The sequence below is a fragment of the Haemaphysalis longicornis genome, unplaced genomic scaffold (genome assembly GCF_048455015.1).
Source record: "Haemaphysalis longicornis isolate Haplotype H1 unplaced genomic scaffold, Haemaphysalis longicornis Haplotype H1 scaffold_2, whole genome shotgun sequence".
NCBI lineage: Eukaryota > Metazoa > Arthropoda > Arachnida > Ixodida > Ixodidae > Haemaphysalis > Haemaphysalis longicornis.
Genome location: NW_027526295.1, coordinates 208434833 through 208452154, shown reverse-complemented (window position 1 = coordinate 208452154; position 17322 = coordinate 208434833). Strand labels below are relative to the sequence as shown.

Sequence of the window (17322 nt, the reverse complement as noted above, 5' to 3'; positions counted from 1 at the left end):
AGGGGCGATTTCCCGTGCAAGCCGGGTGAACTTCCCAAGCTTTGTAGTCCCACACAAGGGCCGAGCGCCAGGCCGGGGAGTCGCTTGTACCTATTTTACCGGTAGGTGCCCGGCGCCACCAAGGAACACGAATTCGATAAGATTGTGGTGTTTAACGCGCCGACGCAACGCAGGCGATGAGGCGCGCCGTAGTGGAGGGCTCCGGATTAATTTCGACCACCTGGGGATCTTTAACGTGCGCCGAAATTTCGAACACACGGGCGTTTTTGCTTTTCGCCTCCATCAGAAAAGCGGCCGCCGCGGCCGGGAATCGAACCCGCGACCTCGTGCTCAGCAGCGCAACGCCTTAGCCACTGAGCCACAGCGGCGGGTAGGAACACGAATTCACATGGTGCCTTCCACCGCCACGATGGACGCTCAACTCGCAACCGCCTGTGGCAGGACATGCCGCCAGACTCTTTCACCCCCGGCAGTGGCGCAACGCGGCATCATGGCCGGGGGCTCCGCCAGATGAACAAGGGTCAGGGGCCCCTCGATAGGGTAAAGGCAGCTTTCCAGACGTGGATTCCCCTTTCAAGGGTCCGCACACGACCAGGGACGCCTGTACCCATTAAAGAAACCGGTGGGTGCCCGGCGGCACCAGGATTCGAACCCAGTACCTTCCGCATACGAGGCGAGTGCTGTTCTGAGCCACCGCTGCGGTTAAAATGTTACGACCCCTTCCACTGGGGCATTTCCCGACGAGGTCGGGCAAGTTCCCAAGCACTGGATCCTCTGTTCAGGGGGTGCTTGTACCAGTTTTTATACGGGTTGGTTCCCAGCGGTACCGAAGTACCTACCACTTTCTTGTAACCCAGTGATACGGTCCGGCATGGTATTACGGTTTCCAGGAACCCCGCAAGGTAGGCGTCTGTTCCAACTTTCAAACTGGTGGGTGGCCAGCGACTGAAGTCGGGGAGCAGCAGCCTCCCACGTATGCCGCAGTGGCAGAGCGTGTCCAAGCCCTTTATCCCCTGCCGAGGCAGTACATGGGGCACTTGTACCCTTTTGACTGGGTGGGTGCCCAGCGGCTCCTGACCCCGCCCGAACGGGTTCGAGGGACCTCCCACATAGCCTTCCACGGCTGCTTGTGGTCAAGCTCCAAGCGTTTGTTCCACCGTCGAGACAAGCTACGGTACGGGGACGCTTGTACCCTTTAAAGAAACCGGTGGGTATCCGGTGGCCCAGGATTCGAACCTGGTACCTCCCGCTTACGATACGAGTGTTTTACCACTTGACCATCGCCGTCGGTCAAAAGTTACGACCCCTTCCACTGGGGCATTTCCCGACGAAGTCGGGTAACTTCCCAAGCACTGGATCTCCTGTTCATGGAGTGCTTGTACCAATTTTTTATACTGGTTGGTGCCCAGCGGTACCGAAGTACCTGCCACTTTCTTGTTACCCAGTGATACGGTCCGGCGTGGTATTACGGTTTCCAGGAACCCCGCAAGGTAAGCGTCTGTTCCCATTTTTCAAACTGGTGGGTGGCCAGCGACTGAAGTCGGGGAGCAGCAGCCTCCCACGTATGCCGCAGTGGCAGAGCGTGTCCAAGTCCTTTATCCCCTGCCGAGGCAGTACAGGCGGGGCTTGTACCCTTTTGACTGGGTGGGTGCCCAGCGGCTCCTGACCCCGCCCGACCGGGTTCGAGGGACCTCCCACATAGCCTTCCACGGCTGCTTGTGGTCAAGCTCCAAGCGTTTGTTCCACCGTCGAGACAAGCTACGGTACGGGGACGCTTGTACCCTTTAAAGAAACCGGTGGGTATCCGGTGGCCCAGGATTCGAACCTGGTACCTCCCGCTTATGATACGAGTGTTTTACCACTCAACCATCGCCGTCGGTCAACCCATCGGTCAAATATATATATATATATATATATATCATAATACTAGAATTACTGGAATACTGGAATCATACTCACAGAGAGCGCCAGAAAATAAGGTAAGGTACTGAAACGTTAGTAAACTTTTATTTGTTTTTTATGTTTTTCTCGTGAATCTCTGTCTCTACTTAGCTCATATATATATTATAATGAAGGAGAGAGCTTCAGGTCAAAGGATTCAAGCTGAGGCAAAAACCCAAGCAGAACTTGGAAAACCCCCGCGCAGCGAGCGTGCAGTATGACTAGCGTAATCGTGATCAGCTTAGCTGTTCCGCTCCTTCCGCTGCTCGAGACAGGGCCGCTTACACACTGTTTGATCGCCTTCGTCCGTTTGACTTCTAAACAGACCCCAGTGCAATACACAGGCATCATTGTAAACCGCGGGCACTGCGCCGCACTGTGCTGTAATTATCACGAGAGCGACAGATTTGTTGGGCGCCTAATTTTTGGAGTGCCCGCTAACGCGGATGTTTTCGCTAGAATTGTCATTAGGAACATCATTGCTTTTACAGCGACAGCAGTGTTGTTTCGCGAAAAACGCGCCTACATGAGCGTTGTCCCTGTGAATGAAGGAATGGATGGATTTTATTAGCAAAGGGGCCCGCAGCACTGTGAAGAGAAGGTCAGTAGGAAGGGAAAGAAAGCGGATACGACTAAAATTCATTGTGGGACCATAGGCCTTTCATGGCCGTCTTGAATCGTGTGTGCCGCCAGAAATAATGGCCAAGGGCGCTCTAGTGCTTTATAGGGACTGATTTCCAGTTCGTATTGGTCCAGTGCTCCGAATAAGTAGTTCTAGGTGCGCGTGAGCGTCGGATAGACATAACGAGTTATTAAGCAGGGTGGTTCTGCCGTTGCCGAAGGTCAAACAGTCCCAGATTAAAGGCTATAGTGTAGGCGCTGTAGCCTGCCCACAAATGGTGCACGTGGAAGCCTATGTGAGGGAGGTTGCACCACTACATTATTTTCGGGTACGTCTGGTTTATAAATGCCGCGCTGGCGCAGGCCTTGTTAAAAAAAAAAAAAAAAAAAAAAAACTTCTTCTCGCCTCCTGAGAGTGGTTCCTGCCGATACGAAGCCCTGGGGGGGCAACCTGTTGAAGTAGCCGGTTTTAATGCTGCAAGCGTTGACGGTGCTACTGCCCTGTAGCTCCAGTAGGCGCATGCCAAAGGTTAGAAATCAGTGGAGGGGATGTGAGGTGAGGAGGCGCTCCCTGCAGCGTCGTGAGCTTGATGATTTCCATCAGCTCCAGCTGTGTGACCCGGTGTCCACGTAAGTCGAAACATCGTGGCTGGTTGTTGGAGTGCTTGAATTAGTGCGACTTCGCGGTTGCCCTTGAGGGCAAGGTGTTCAGGGCATACCCAAGCTATGGCCGCTTGCTTTTCATCAAGTGAGTTATCTGTGTGATGTCCCATTCATCAGGACCTTTGCCATGCGTAAACTTGGTCATGTATCGTACCCGTACAGCTGCGTTTCGTCTTTATATTGGTTTACGGCGCATGATACCAGTTGTTGGGCGATCTCAGTGTGGAATGGAAATGGTATTACCGTAGGCTCCATTTGGCTGTTTTCCCCCTTCTGCACTCTTTGTGACGTGCGCGAGGACTTGAACCACGCATTATGTGAGTGTACGCGGTATAGAGCAGCTAGAACGTTCCTTGTAGTGTCCTTTTTGAATCTTACGCTTTCTACAGGACTAACTCTAAGTGACGTGCTAGGCCCTTGGTCGAACTCTAAACGAGCATCTCGAGCGACAAAAGCTGTATTGTCTTTCCTGCGAAGCACAATACTTGATCAGACTCTTTAAACAGGTCTCTATTAATGAGCGCATCATCTTCATCACAGTGATTATCATCATCTCTTCATCGATTTTATTTTTTCATACATCTGGTGTAGGAAGCTAGGCGCCTTGGCCAGGCTAACCTCACCAGTATCATTAAAGACTATTCTCTCTCTCTCTCTCTCTCTCTCTCTCTCTCTCTCTCTCTCTCTCTCTCTCTCTCTCTCTCTCTCTCTCTCTCTCTCTGCAGATCCCATCGTCTGCGTGCTTGGCCATCGTAGTGGTGCGTATGTCAAGGCACTGTTAGTGTGTATTGCGTTTCTTCCGCTGTTTGGCGAGTGGTGGTTGAGGATATCCATGGTAGTGTGTTTAGAAAGCCCCGTGAATGTCCCCGTTGTTTGTTGCATGGGACAAGATATTCAGTTTACGTACTGGTTTTTTGTGTCAAACTGTGTGCTGGCATTCCGCACATGATTCTGGTGATACTGCTTTCCGGCACGGCTTGCGCAAGCCTAAGCCAGGGCCATTGGCTGAATCCGCCGAATTTATCTGGCATGCGCAAAAAGAGGTGGAGTGTGTGTCGCGAAGTTGTGCCGAGGGCACAAATATCCATGCGGTGGCACGAATTAAGCTAATAACTTGGACGGCGAGAAGTCGAACAGTGCTTATTTGCGAGGTTCAAGTTTCGTTTCCCGTTTGGAGTGTCCGGTGATGCGCCGGGTTCGTTGGCGTCACTAAGGAATTCTGTTTTGTTGGGCGACAGTTTCAGCAAGCTCTGCGAGGGACCTATTAAGGCTGAATACTGCTACCTGTATTTCGGTCTGAATACCCTCCTTGCGCTTCTAATCAACCGCTTCCATCCAGAAGACAATGTAAACGCCGTAAACGGCAAATCGTGCTGAGGTGTCCACTCTAGCACTCGAGCTACCTGACATGTTGGGAATTCAGCTCATTTCCCTCAGTTGTACCAGCTGGGTGCATGGCCTAGTTGCAGCCTCGGGGAATATGTAAGCTGTAACAGCTTGAAGAGCAGTGGGCCAAGATTATATTTTAAATGCAGCCCTACAAGCAACACACAAAGATAGACAGGACGAGAACTCGCCGTGTTTGTCTTCTTTTGAGTCTCGTTTATTGCGCTGCATTTACACCGTGAACGTGTACCAACTTGCCCACATGGCCACTTTACTTTAGTGGGCCAGGTATCGATCCTTGAATGAAGTCTCGGCAAAATTAGACATACCAGGAGGGTTGTGGGATGGGGAGGCAGGGTGACGCGAACTCGGTATTGCCAGCCTGTCCCACAACACGTCTGACCTACAACCGAATCGTACTGCTAGAGCTGCTGACCCTACCGCATCAGTAGGAATGGCCACGTGCCATTTGCTTTCGTACCCTATCGATATTTTGGTCTGCTTCGTTATTCGTGAATGTGTACCGTCCTCGTCATGTCTCTTCAAAAAAGAGCCCACGTGAGGTGGTGGTCTGCGCCTTACCCTTTATCAAACGCTGCTTGCTCCGTTTTTGTCCCATTAACTATCACTTGCCTTCTGGTTTGAAGCGAAAAGAACGAAGAGCTACGAACCTCGCAACAATTCGTTAATAAATACGTTTCCTCCTTTTTTTTTCTGTTCATACTTCATTTGCACTTGAACCACGCAATTACTGTGAACAGCCTCAGATGAAAAGTCAACGCGTGAACGCCTGATCCCCGTTATATAGTGACATTTCAAAAAAGCAAGCATGACGAAAACCCATACCAAACACGATCATTTGCCTCTTTCTGATGAGACGTTCCCTTTTCTGTCGTCGACTTAACGTTAACGCAACTACTTACCTTCAGGTGCGACTGATGCCGTACCGGGGTGTGGGACGCTAGCAGTGCAGAAGAGGACGAGACCGAGTACGACTGCCTTCATTTCGGCGCGCTGTTCATATCACAGGTATACGTTGACAAAGAAAGAGATTCGCCGCAGGTTTACACTCGGTGCACGCGTGTAAGCAGCCCGCACTGCTCTCCGAGCCCCGTTATTTCTCTTACGTTAGAGACAGCCGCCAACGCCGACAGCGTTCGCTAAAATGGCTCATAAACGCATGCTGTGGCGCCTTCTTATCAGCCGCTACGAGCAGGGCTCCTTATCACCAGCGAAATTAAACGGATACGGCTGGCTGGATAAGGTCTTTGGGACCTGTCCAATGGCTGCAGCGCTGACACGTGGATGTGAATGTATTCTATGTTTCCGTGTGCGTGTGGATGGGTTCATGTTGAGGGTTATTTGTTGTTATTTATTATTTTTAGAGCCAGAGTTATTTATTCTCTGCAATATTTCAACAGCAACAATAAACTGAAAATCAATAAAAACTGAATTTTGCGCAGTTTGGAGCCATGATCACTGAAAACGTACTTGGAATAATGTGTTTGTGTGCATCGTAAACTAGCAGCACATCGTATCCCTCATAAGGCGGCAAAATATAAAGAAATTAACATTTCTCTTGGAACAATAAAAAAAGTTCCATGAATGAGAAGAAATTTTTCAGGGTTAATTCATCTTTGAAAAAAGTTGTAAGAACACGAAATCATGTATACAAGTGATGCGAAGTGAAGTAAAAATATAAAGAAATTAACATTTCTGTTAGAACAATAAAAAAGTCCCATGATAAGAAGAAAATTTTCAGGCTTAATTCATCTTTGAAACAAGTTGTGAGAACACGAAATCATGTGACAAGTGATGGATTGCATTGTGCACATTATACACCCGCACAGAGATTGTACACTTCCGCAAGAAATAAGAACGCGGAGAAGAAATGGACTTAGTGCCGATGCACCTACGAGGCATGCGTCAGGCACCGACCTGAAACCAGCACCTGTTACAACCCCACCATCCTCTCCAACGTGTTCCCCTCTCTCTACGACCACGCACCACCTAGTGCACTTTTGCCCACACCCTGCACCAAACCCACCCGTCGAGCATTGTTGGGTGTCCAAGCTAACAGTAAAGATCGTTTCCCCTAAGTCCGGTGTCGATCAGGAACCCAATCGCCCGGGCTCCGGTTGATTTGGCAGGAGGCTGGCAGGGCGATGGTGTTGAAGTTCTTGGAGGTGGCGGTCGAATTGACGAACTCGAGGCGTTGAAGTTGATTAAATGAAACGAGGAGTTTATATACGGCTATGTACAGTAGGAAAACTGGGTACATGAGTAATAAAGGAAAAACTGCAAACTTCGGCTAGACGCTAGCTCCAAGTGCGCACAAATCACTTGAGCTTCTCAACTTCGTCTAACTCTCCTATTCTCGGAGCGTACACAAACCGCTCGAGAAACAACGGCCGAGAGCCTGTCTCGCCGCAAGATCCGTCTAGTTGCCCGGTGCGGCGCTGCACCCTAAACCTCCGACGCGATCTTAACCTCGACTAGGGGGCTCCCAAATCCCAACCTAGCTTTAACGGTCGAGACTCCGTGTCCCGCCGGGAACTGCCAGCTCAGCGCTCAGACAAGAACGATTTCCAACGGTCAAGTTCGGTCTTATAAAACCTCGAGATCACCCTCTCTCGGGAACGCCCCTGTAGCGTTCGTACACGCGCAAGGGAGTGCCTAAATTCACGTAGACAGCTGTCACTCAGCATGCCACGGAATATTCAATGAGGCGCCGCTATCTTCGGGTCAACGGCACGCTCGCCGACGAGCAAGTTCGGGCGACTCCGCGGGGTGAGGGCGAAAGACGGCGACAGTGCGTCATGCTGACCAGGGCGCGACAACAATGGAGACGCCGGTAATCCCCCCACCTTCGCGCGTCGAGCCGACGTTCCTGGAATTCGGCGGCGCCGTCGGCTTTCTCAATGGGGGATTAACCCTGAGGTATGCGGTGGGCCAGACGATCCATCTCCCGTGCACGCCGTGACGAATTAGCGGCAGTTGCAGCGCAGTGTCGGCAGTGCTACGTCGCTAGACAGAGCGGCGGGTTCTCACGCGCAGCCCGGGCGCCCGGCTGCTAATCTCATAAGTGGACCCATGTCTGGTGGCTAGAGCCCTGGAAGCAGCGCGTACTCGCGGCTTCCTTGACAAAAAAGGCTGACCACACTCCCCCGCCCTCCACCTCATGCTCAAAAAATGTTCGTTACCACCACTACAGAAACCTTCTATATCTTTCGTTGTTGCTTCCCTCCTGAGCAACTAGAGCAGTCGGACCACTGCACGATAAACGCTTCCAACGACTAGTACCTCGCAAGGGCATAAACTTTATTCTCTGCCCTTTCCACGCAGGCTCTCTGGTTCTATTTTCTCACCTGGCCACTGCCTCGTGCTCAGCCAAACTTCACTCGTTTCCCTTACGTGCTAAGCTAACTGCCACTCGAGTTAGTTTCAGATGTGTGACGCTAGCATTTATATACATATATGCGCGACACCCATCACCTTTCTCCACGAGTGTAGATTTGATTTTTCGACGTTCAACCTCGCGGTACTTTGTAAGACCGAACTTTCGGCTCCATAGGAGCGCAACGGGAACCACAGGCTCTCATCTCAGGTGACCGGGGCGCGCCATACATTTCGGAATGCTTCTAACATGCACGTTACTGCGTGTTCATTTCACCGCCTGACTTATATTTCTCCTCGGCTATGAAAGCTTATTCCAACTAAATTGTGCTGCCGTTCAACTTCCGTTAGCGATCCCTCATTCGATTGGTTTCTCCGAATCAGCATTTAACGTCTTGGTTGCTGCCCCGTCTTTAACATTTTATTGCTATTTATTTTTAAACGTAAGCGTGATCTATACAACTTTTGAATCACTTTGTCACTGAATGTGATGTGTATGTCTGACTCCAGCCAAAAATAATTTGTGAGTGCACCTTAATGTTTCTCCAGCGTAACTTTTTTCCGTCTCGGTATGCCCTTCGGGTAAGGCCACTCTAAGGGCCTGAAGGGGTTGCAGACGTTTGAGAAGTTATGCTACCCCGCAAGTTGCTTCTTTCTTCAAGTGTTCTCCAGAAAGATTTAAGAAGGCAATCATGGTCCGCGACTCTAATGATGCCATTCCCAGCTGTAGTGGATGAACGATAGTGACTCAAAATATGCTATACATTATGTCGAATCACTGGGACCGTGCAAAAAAAAAATAATCACACAGCAATAACAGGGCAAAGATACCACTTTACAGCCGCTCAGTCGTTTCTTTATCACGACATGGCAACCTTGAACTCAGCCTCATTTCCTGATAAATGCGCTGAGCAGGAAACATAGCATTGCTTGATTTGATGAGGGGTTTATTTATTTATTTATTTATTTATTGGAATACCCTCAAGGCCAATAGGGCGTTACAGAGGGGCCGACGCTTCACAGGCGATGAGGCGCGCCGTAGTGGAGGGCTCCGGATCAATTTTGACCACCTTGGGAACTTTACGTGCGCCGAAATCTCGAAACACGGACGTTTTCGCTTTTCGCCTCCGTCAGAAAAGCGTCCGCCGCGGCCGGGAATCGAACGTGCGTCTTTGTGCTCAGCAGCACAACGCCAGGAAACATAGCATGTCTTGCATTGAACGTATGTAGAATATTTAGCAAGCTTCCCGGACGGTTTTTTTCCCCTAAAGCAACACCTCCCTATGTCTCTGTTTCCCCATGTGTCTGTACCACTCACCACTTGCGGAATACTTTGTACGTGTTGCTCAAGATACCATACGCGATACGAGTTTATTCTCGTTTCTGGAACTTACCGTCTTAATTGGAGTTCCTCTATGTACATATATAATAACTTAGTTTCTTCAACACGCACTCTAGGAAAGCTCTAATTAATTTCGGAGATATTGCGTCTCTTACCTGTACCTCCGCAGACTGGTGGATATAGAGCGATGGCGCACCTGTCCGGAAAAGAACGAGGCCGCAAAGTTATTTTCCTTCCCATTCCCGTTCCGTGTCGCGCTAAACCTTGACACGCAGTAGTTTGTGTGCTATTCGCACACAGAGGGATGTAACGTCGTCCCCACGTGTTATCACCATATCCGTAACAGTATGCTGCATAATACAGTGAACTTGCATGACGACCGGATAATGTTTATCGCCTGAAAATCGAGACGTGGGCTGCCTTGACGTCAAGGCAACGATATGGCCCGTTTACGATCTCGTAAACAGGCCGACGTTTCCGCCGCATTTATCTCCCCCGCAACGTCGTTTTGAAGACAATGCCGCCTTTTCCCCGCATTTCTAAACCTCGACCTTTCGCGATCTTATCAAGGCAATCAGAATTTTTTTTAGTGCTAAGCTTTAGCAAAGGACGATTTTGGTTGTGCGGAGTTTTGGCGAATGACATCTGAAATGTTATATCTTGCTGACAACACGTTTCCGTCGGAACAGCTGAGTTGACTAAGAGCCACTCGGATGAGACCCGGCAACGTCAATAAAAGCTATCGTCTGTTTCTGCGACACGTGTAACCCTAGCCGGCATCAATAGAACAAGCGTTGCATAAGCATCTCTGCTAAAGTTACACCCATCCTTATAAGGATGGGTGTAACGGTTGCACTTGCTGGCCTGGTGGAGAACGCATAAAATAGAGAACAAGGCAGCCTTCCACGGGAGTCTTAGTCGTCCGCACCTCCAGAACTTTTAGGCACTCTGCTTCAATAAATGAAAAATTGGCGCAGCTTGCACTATTAGTGCAAGCCTGGAGAAACAGCAGAGTTGGCGGTCTTTCTCCCTTCGTAGAGATCCGACTGTTGCGCCTCACATGGATTTCCGAACTAGCCGCTGAAAGTCCTCCATGACTCGCTCCCAAAGTGGACCGCATTAACACGTGCTATAACGCGCGGCAACCGCTTCGCGAACTCGGCGTCTGCAGCGCGAACTCGGCGTCTGTAGCGCGAACTCGTCTGTGCGTCTGTGCTCCCCATTTCAAGCGTGAAAGCACGTGGCGAGAGATCCCGCCACGAACGCTGGGAAGGTGTTCTCGAAGGTCGAGCTGGCAGACGCCTGGCGCTCCTCACGAGGCGCACGCTCACGTGCGCTCAGTATTTTTTCTTTGGATTTTTTACGAGCTCCTCACGTGGTGCAAGCCCACGCGCAAGCCTGGACGACACCAGCCACACCTCACGATGCGCACGCCCACGTGCGCTCGGCCGGGCAGAGTGTTCTGGTAGCGCTCCACAGCGGAACTAAAAACTTAAACAGCACTGCGCGTAAAACAAACATTTTGCTCCGGCGGCTGATCTACGCCGATCAAAATTGCGTTCCTCAAGATTGCACAAGTAATAGACGCGAATTTCGCGGAGGCAGACAAATCCTTTCCAGGTGCGTGCATGGACATTTGCAGTGCAGGTGAAGGGGTTTTATTAATCCATGGGATGTCTGTAGCAATATACCTGTTAAAAAAACCACTCCGTATTTTACTTCATTAATAGTGAAGACAAGGGGTATGGCGTCATGGGCGCTCTTCAACGAATCATTAGCTAAATTCAACCTCGTAATGTAACCCGCCCTTGCACCCCCACATTTTTCGCACCAAACCATTTATGAAAGGTGGAGGCGGAAGGGGGGCGGGGGGGTGCATTCGTGGGTTTTTCTGTTTCTGATGGAAACGGCCTGGAAGGGATAGCGCTCACCGTCAGGTGGCGATCAATGGATTGAGGGGTAAGGCACATACACTGGGACAACTACGAAATGGATTCAGACGGGGCAGGCGCTTAGAAGACAACCTATTTGTCCGATAGAGGTACCAATGCATGGAGGTACCAATGGCTCAAACGCGACCATTGCAGATAGCACTGCTGGATATTAGGGAAACTACGACAATGTAGATAGACAACTTCTATGGAACCTGCTTGAGCGGGAGGGGGGGGGGGGGATTAGATCAGGACTTTATACAGCTGCTGCAGGTAATTTACAATGAGAGCGAGATGCAATTACCTGGTGGGACCTAAAGTGCACCGAACGGACTAGTTACTAATAAAGGCTTAAAGCAGGGTTGTCCTCTGTCGCCATTGCTGTTCATGCTTTACATGGCAACACTAGAAAGAAAGCTTAAAGAGAGTAAAATAGGTTTTAATCTATGTTATCGCCGCAAACGACACAAAGCGGAACAACATATTCCGGGACTGGTATACGCAGATGACATAGGACCACTAGCAAATAAGGAATAGTGTCTGCAACAGCTCACAGATATGTGCGGGAAAGAAGCCACCGAACTGATGTTAGAGTTTAGCACAGCAAAGTCGGAAGTTGTGGTCTTTAATGACGACGCTGATAACGAATAGGTATTCGTTCAACGAGCAACAATACCGCCGGTAGCGAAATGCAAATAAATGTGAATATGAATAAACAAAGGCAAAAACGCTAGAGAATAATTTAAGAATGAAAGGGAAAAGAAACGCTTCTATCATGGATCTCGGAGCTTTGAGGGAATATAACAAATATAAGTAGTGAGAGGAATCTGCAGGGGTGTAATAGTACCGGCACTCACCTTTTCAAACGCAGTGGTGGGCGTCAAATTAGATATTCAATCAGGGCTAGAAGTGAACCAGAGGGCGGTAGGTCGATTGGCCATAGGAGCCCACAGTAAAACAACAAATGAGGCAGTGCAGGGAGACATGGTATGGGCCTCCTTTGAAGCGAGAGGAGCGCAGAGCCAAATATGTTTCGAAAAACAACTTAGAAATATTGATCACCAGAGATGGCTGGCCAGAGGGTTAGGGTACCTTTACATGAAAAGCGTGAACACACAGAGGAGAAAAAAGAATCACAAGGCTTAGGACAATGTATATGAAACCAGGAAGGACAGGGGAAACTACCAAGACAATAAAAAAATTAAGTGAAAGAATCGGAGACAACGAACTGGGGAAAAAGGATGTACGCGAAGGAGTCTTCGGATATCTACAGAATCGGGCAGCAAGAGGTGTTTTTTGAAGCCCGGGCGGGTTACTTGCGAACGAAAAAGATAATCCGCGAGCAGGTACAGGAAGAAGTGTGCGCAGGTTGCGGCAGGGAGCCATAAACCATGCGACATATTGTAACGGAGTGCAAAGGTATCCGTCCAGTCCTCGGAAAAAAAAACAAAAAAAAAACATACAGCTTCGGGAAGCCTTTGGCTTTAAGGTTAACAGAAAGGTGAATTGCATAGTAGTAGAGGTTAGTAAAAGAAGGTTACAATGCTAGTGGTAGAGGAGCAGAGAAGAAGCTGGGAAGACATCCGAACAAAGAAGTCAGACTAGCACAAAAATACCATACAGGCTAATTTTTTTTATAATGTGAGGTGACTGTACAGTGGCGTTACGAGTAAGGTCGGTGTGCAACGCCACCCCGTTACAAAGGGGAAGCCGCTAAACATCATCATTATCATCAGCAGCAGCAGCTTCGCTTCACGCCCGTTGACATCGAGCGCACAAACCCGCCACGGTGGCTCAGTGGTTGAGGCATTGTGCTGCTGCGACCAAAGACACGGGTTCGATTCCCGGCCGCGGCGGCCGCTTTTCTGATGGAGGCGAAAAACGAAGGCGCCCGTGTGTCGAGATTTCGGCGCACAATGAAAATTTCAAGGTGGTCAAAATTAATTCCCAGCCCTCCAATAGGGCGCGCATCATCGCTTTTGTAGCGTCGGCGCGTCGAACCACATAATCGATCAATCGAACGCACGAACCGTAGCTATCGTACCTAATCACACTAAAGTACTACACCTGTCCGCCGCACTATCATATCTTTAACCACAGCGTTCCTTGGCTGCATTTTAATCCGTTCGCGAAGCTGAGGCCCAAGTAATGAATATAAAAAAGAGTAACGATCGAAAAACTGGATAAAGTGAAAAAATTGCCCATTTTGACCACAGTTTTTCTGCAAGATGCGCGGCAAAATACAACAAATTGCACAATATTTTTTTTTAGTTCATTGCACAGATCTGTATGTATAAAACGATTACGCAAAGTCTCATTCCAAATTACTTATTCGATAACAAGTTATGAATGTTCGCGTAACGCCAGTTGTTGCAAGATCTCGTTTTGAGCAAAATGTAAATAAAGGTTTGAAACTGCATGAAAGATAGAAAAAAGAACACATAGAGGCCTAAGATTCACCATGATTATAGATTGGTCTTGCGTGGGAATACAAAATGTAGAGAAATTTGTCTCACATGTAAATGTTAGTGATTTCTAGAACCGACGTGGTTTTGTTTAAAAGTGGCAATACGAGGTAAAAGGCTACAAAACCACCTCGAATTACGAAGATAATCACCATAGGAACGTAGTTTTAATTTTAACTTGTTTCTGAATGATTAACGATGCCTAAATAGTACAAAACGAAATAAATGTTGTATTTTACTCGTTGTAAGCAATGCAAATCAGTCTGGCCAAGGTGAACAAGATTCATTAAGCATGCGAAATACTTATCGTTACTCTAATAGCTTTTTTAGGAGTAATAAATGCATAGACAACAGTAAGAGTACCAGTTAATAACATTCCTGACAAAATACAATAAAAACTTTAAAATATGCAACGTGTTATGGAAATAGGATGTATTTCGGGAATGAATTTATTTTCGGTTTCGTGAAGCGAGGGCAAAGGTTGGAAAACTCGCTGGAACTCCCGAATTAACCATAACGGGAAGATAAAGTTTATTATAACCTGTTTGTGAATGCTTAGATATATTTTAAAGACGGTACAAAATAAATCAAATGCTGACTTCAGCTTCTACCAAAGTTGCAAACGATGCCCAACCAACGTAGAGAACATTTATTGAGCTTGTGGCAAATTTAGATCTTATACGAATAATGATTGCGCAGGCAAGAATGCGAATACCTGCTAACAACAACACAGACTAGAGACAATCAGTAATATTCCAAACAGTAACGCATAAAACATAATGACTAATTTCTACTACCAATACAATTTAGTTCCAGTTTGTGTATGCCAGGGTTAGGGTTAGAAAATTCGCTGCAACTCCGTAAATAATCATGATAGGAACACGATTTATTGAGGGGTGTCTATGAGTGTTTGGAGATGCTCAAATAATGGAAGCAAAAAACTGTGGTTGATTCCTCTGTCATAGGAATCTTAAATACCCGGGAGTGAAATGTGCAGCGAAATCTGCAGCTGAGCATGATTTTCGGGTAGGTGGCTGTCTTGTGGGTGTGCTTGGCGAGCGACGTCCTGCTGGCGGGTCGGTTCGGCAAAGGTGTACTATAGCATCATTTTCGTGACGGATATGACGTCAGGGAAATCTTGGTGTATCCCGGCACAAAACACCTTCGTTTTAAAACATAAAACCCGTAAACGAACAACCCCAAGTATAGCGTACTCCTTAGTACTAAAGGTTGCCTCCCGCAAGAAGACTGACTCTGTGTGCCGGGGTGCACCCTCTACAGGCCACTTGCCTCGTTGTACTGGCGTCATTTCCATGACGGATTTGACGTAAGTGAAATCTTCGTGAATCCTAGAATTAAAAAAAAAAACACTCTCTAGTTAAAAATGGAATTCTTTAAAAGTGACTTTTGAGCGTCGTCTGCCACCTTAAAGAACCTTGCTCGGCTTTCTTTATGGGCAAAGCGTTGTTACCGTACGTGCACAGCTAATTAGGAGGAACTTCGTAATATTGTGCACAGGCACTTCCACTTCCAACGTAGGTCATTTTGTGTATGTGCGACAGCCCCATCATTTTGCTCAATCTTTTTTTGTTTGCCAGTGAAAACAGCACTAAGGATGCAATTTTAAATGACAGGTGCCGCATCAATGAACCTCTGCGCGCGATAGTGGGAACTTTCACGCTGAAAGTTCCGTAAATAACAAAACTCATGCAAACATGCAGTCGCAGTACAGCGCATGTGAAAGTACCCCATGACAAATCGGCGGCATACACCATGTAGAAATAATCGCGAAAAACAATCCTATAACAGCGGTGACAGAGCGAGCACGCGCGCAGTAGCGTGGAGTAACACCGGATGTGATAAAAAAAAAAAGCCAAAAAAGCAAAAGCTAATGTGGCACGCTGGGCTGGTCTAGAACCGACTCATCCAGTTCTTGGTAATGCAACACTTGGAAACCTTTTGTTTGGACACGTCGGCACACGGACGCGCACGTCGGCACGAGGCCGACGTGTGCTCGTTGAGAAGTTGGCAGGCCTGTCAATTGATTACCGTGACTACTTCTTTTGTGATGTAGTGTTCTAGATTGCGAAGAGGCTCTGCATATACCTTCCATTACTGACTCGCAACACGCCGTTTGTAGACATGGGGAGGCGCCCTCAATGCTAGCGTTCAGCGTTGCAGCCACATACGTGTGCCAACTACGTTTACCACTTATTCGAATGCCCACCCACAAATTGCACATTAGCACTCTTAGCAAAAAATGCTAGTAAAAAGCCAGTAACGGGTTGTATTTACTAACTCCTTACGCATTTTACTACGCCACAGAACGGTACGTAAGTCCTGCCACTACTAAGTATGGGCCCTAATGCTATCGTTCCACCCTAATGCTATCGTTCCTAATGCTATCCACATGCTCGCACTACTACTTTTTCTGCCTCTTTTTTCCCCCGTGTAGCAGTAAACTGGAATGGCCTTCCCTGTGACGTTCCGGCCACCACGTGTTCATCAACATTTAAAGAGAAGGTCACCACGCACATTTCCATTTGACGACCTGTGTACATTTATCTGTAACCCACCCCTTATGTAATACCCCCTACATGGGGGTCTTTAAGGTATTAAAGTGATGTGATGATGTGATGTTATTAGTCTAGACCGTGCACTTGATAACCACTGCTTGTTTGATACTAACATTGATAGTAACAAAATTATATAAGTTTTTGCGAATCCACATGCTCACTTGCATATGCTCACTTTAAAGTGCATAATTCTAAAATTGTAGCTAAAATATTTTATTTTTGCGACAAGCCGACCGTCTCTCTCAGCGGACTTTCCGCTGCTGGGTATAAAAGCAAGAAGAGCAGGTGTACTTTTAAGGTAACGAAGTTATACTCGCTCTCCCCATGTACCCCGTTGGTTTTCGTTCTCAATTTATTTTCGTTGTCGAAGTGTGATATGTGAGTGTTGAATGTGTCTCTATGTCGTGCTGCGCGCTCAGACGATCCACATTGTCACGCGTAGCTTTTTACTAGGTTATGCATGGACAGTTAGTAAAAGCACTAAGTACCTAGTGGATGCTGTGACAAGTGATGGTTAGTGTTCTGTTAGTAAATCCACGTACCTTTTTTATAAGAGTGAGGGCTGCGAAATGTTTTCTTTGCAGATAGCTCATACCATAACATCTCTCAGTAACGATGGTCAGTTTTCACACGAAAGCGCCAAAGAAACGAGTGTTGGTTGCTCCAAGCTAAATGCAAAAGTGTATTCTGTCAGTCTGTTCGCTTATTTGCGTTTGTAGTGTCTGTACGAGTTTCTGTGCCTTCGCTTCCTTTCACTTTCACACCTCTCATGTTCGTGTGAAGTAGCAAGCCAAGCTCGCTGCGAGGCTGACTTATCTTCATCATTGAAGGCATTTCTCCTTCCTGTATTCCCGTCGTTATGTCGCGGGTTTCAAAAGCGTGTCGAAATAGTCACACCGCAGAGCTGCTACCTCACGTGACGCCAAGTCCTGGCCTCCGGCACGCATGCGACCTCGGTAGGGCTCGCCTCGAGGGGCTGTATCGTCTTTCGCTTGCCCGCC

The 17322-nt window shown here is 48.1% G+C and overlaps 1 protein-coding gene across 1 annotated transcript in view; it reads right to left on the bottom strand.

Moving 5' to 3' along the window:
• LOC144168481 (putative chitinase 10) overlaps positions 1 to 9655 on the bottom strand; it is a 114810-nt gene extending 105155 nt beyond the window's left edge. The window contains exon 1 of the mRNA XM_077697454.1: positions 9505 to 9655. Coding sequence (XP_077553580.1) covers positions 9505 to 9589 — 85 coding nt within the window. The 5' untranslated portion in view covers positions 9590 to 9655. The remainder of the gene's footprint in view (positions 1 to 9504) is intronic.
• Between the last annotated feature and the right edge of the window lie 7667 nt (positions 9656 to 17322).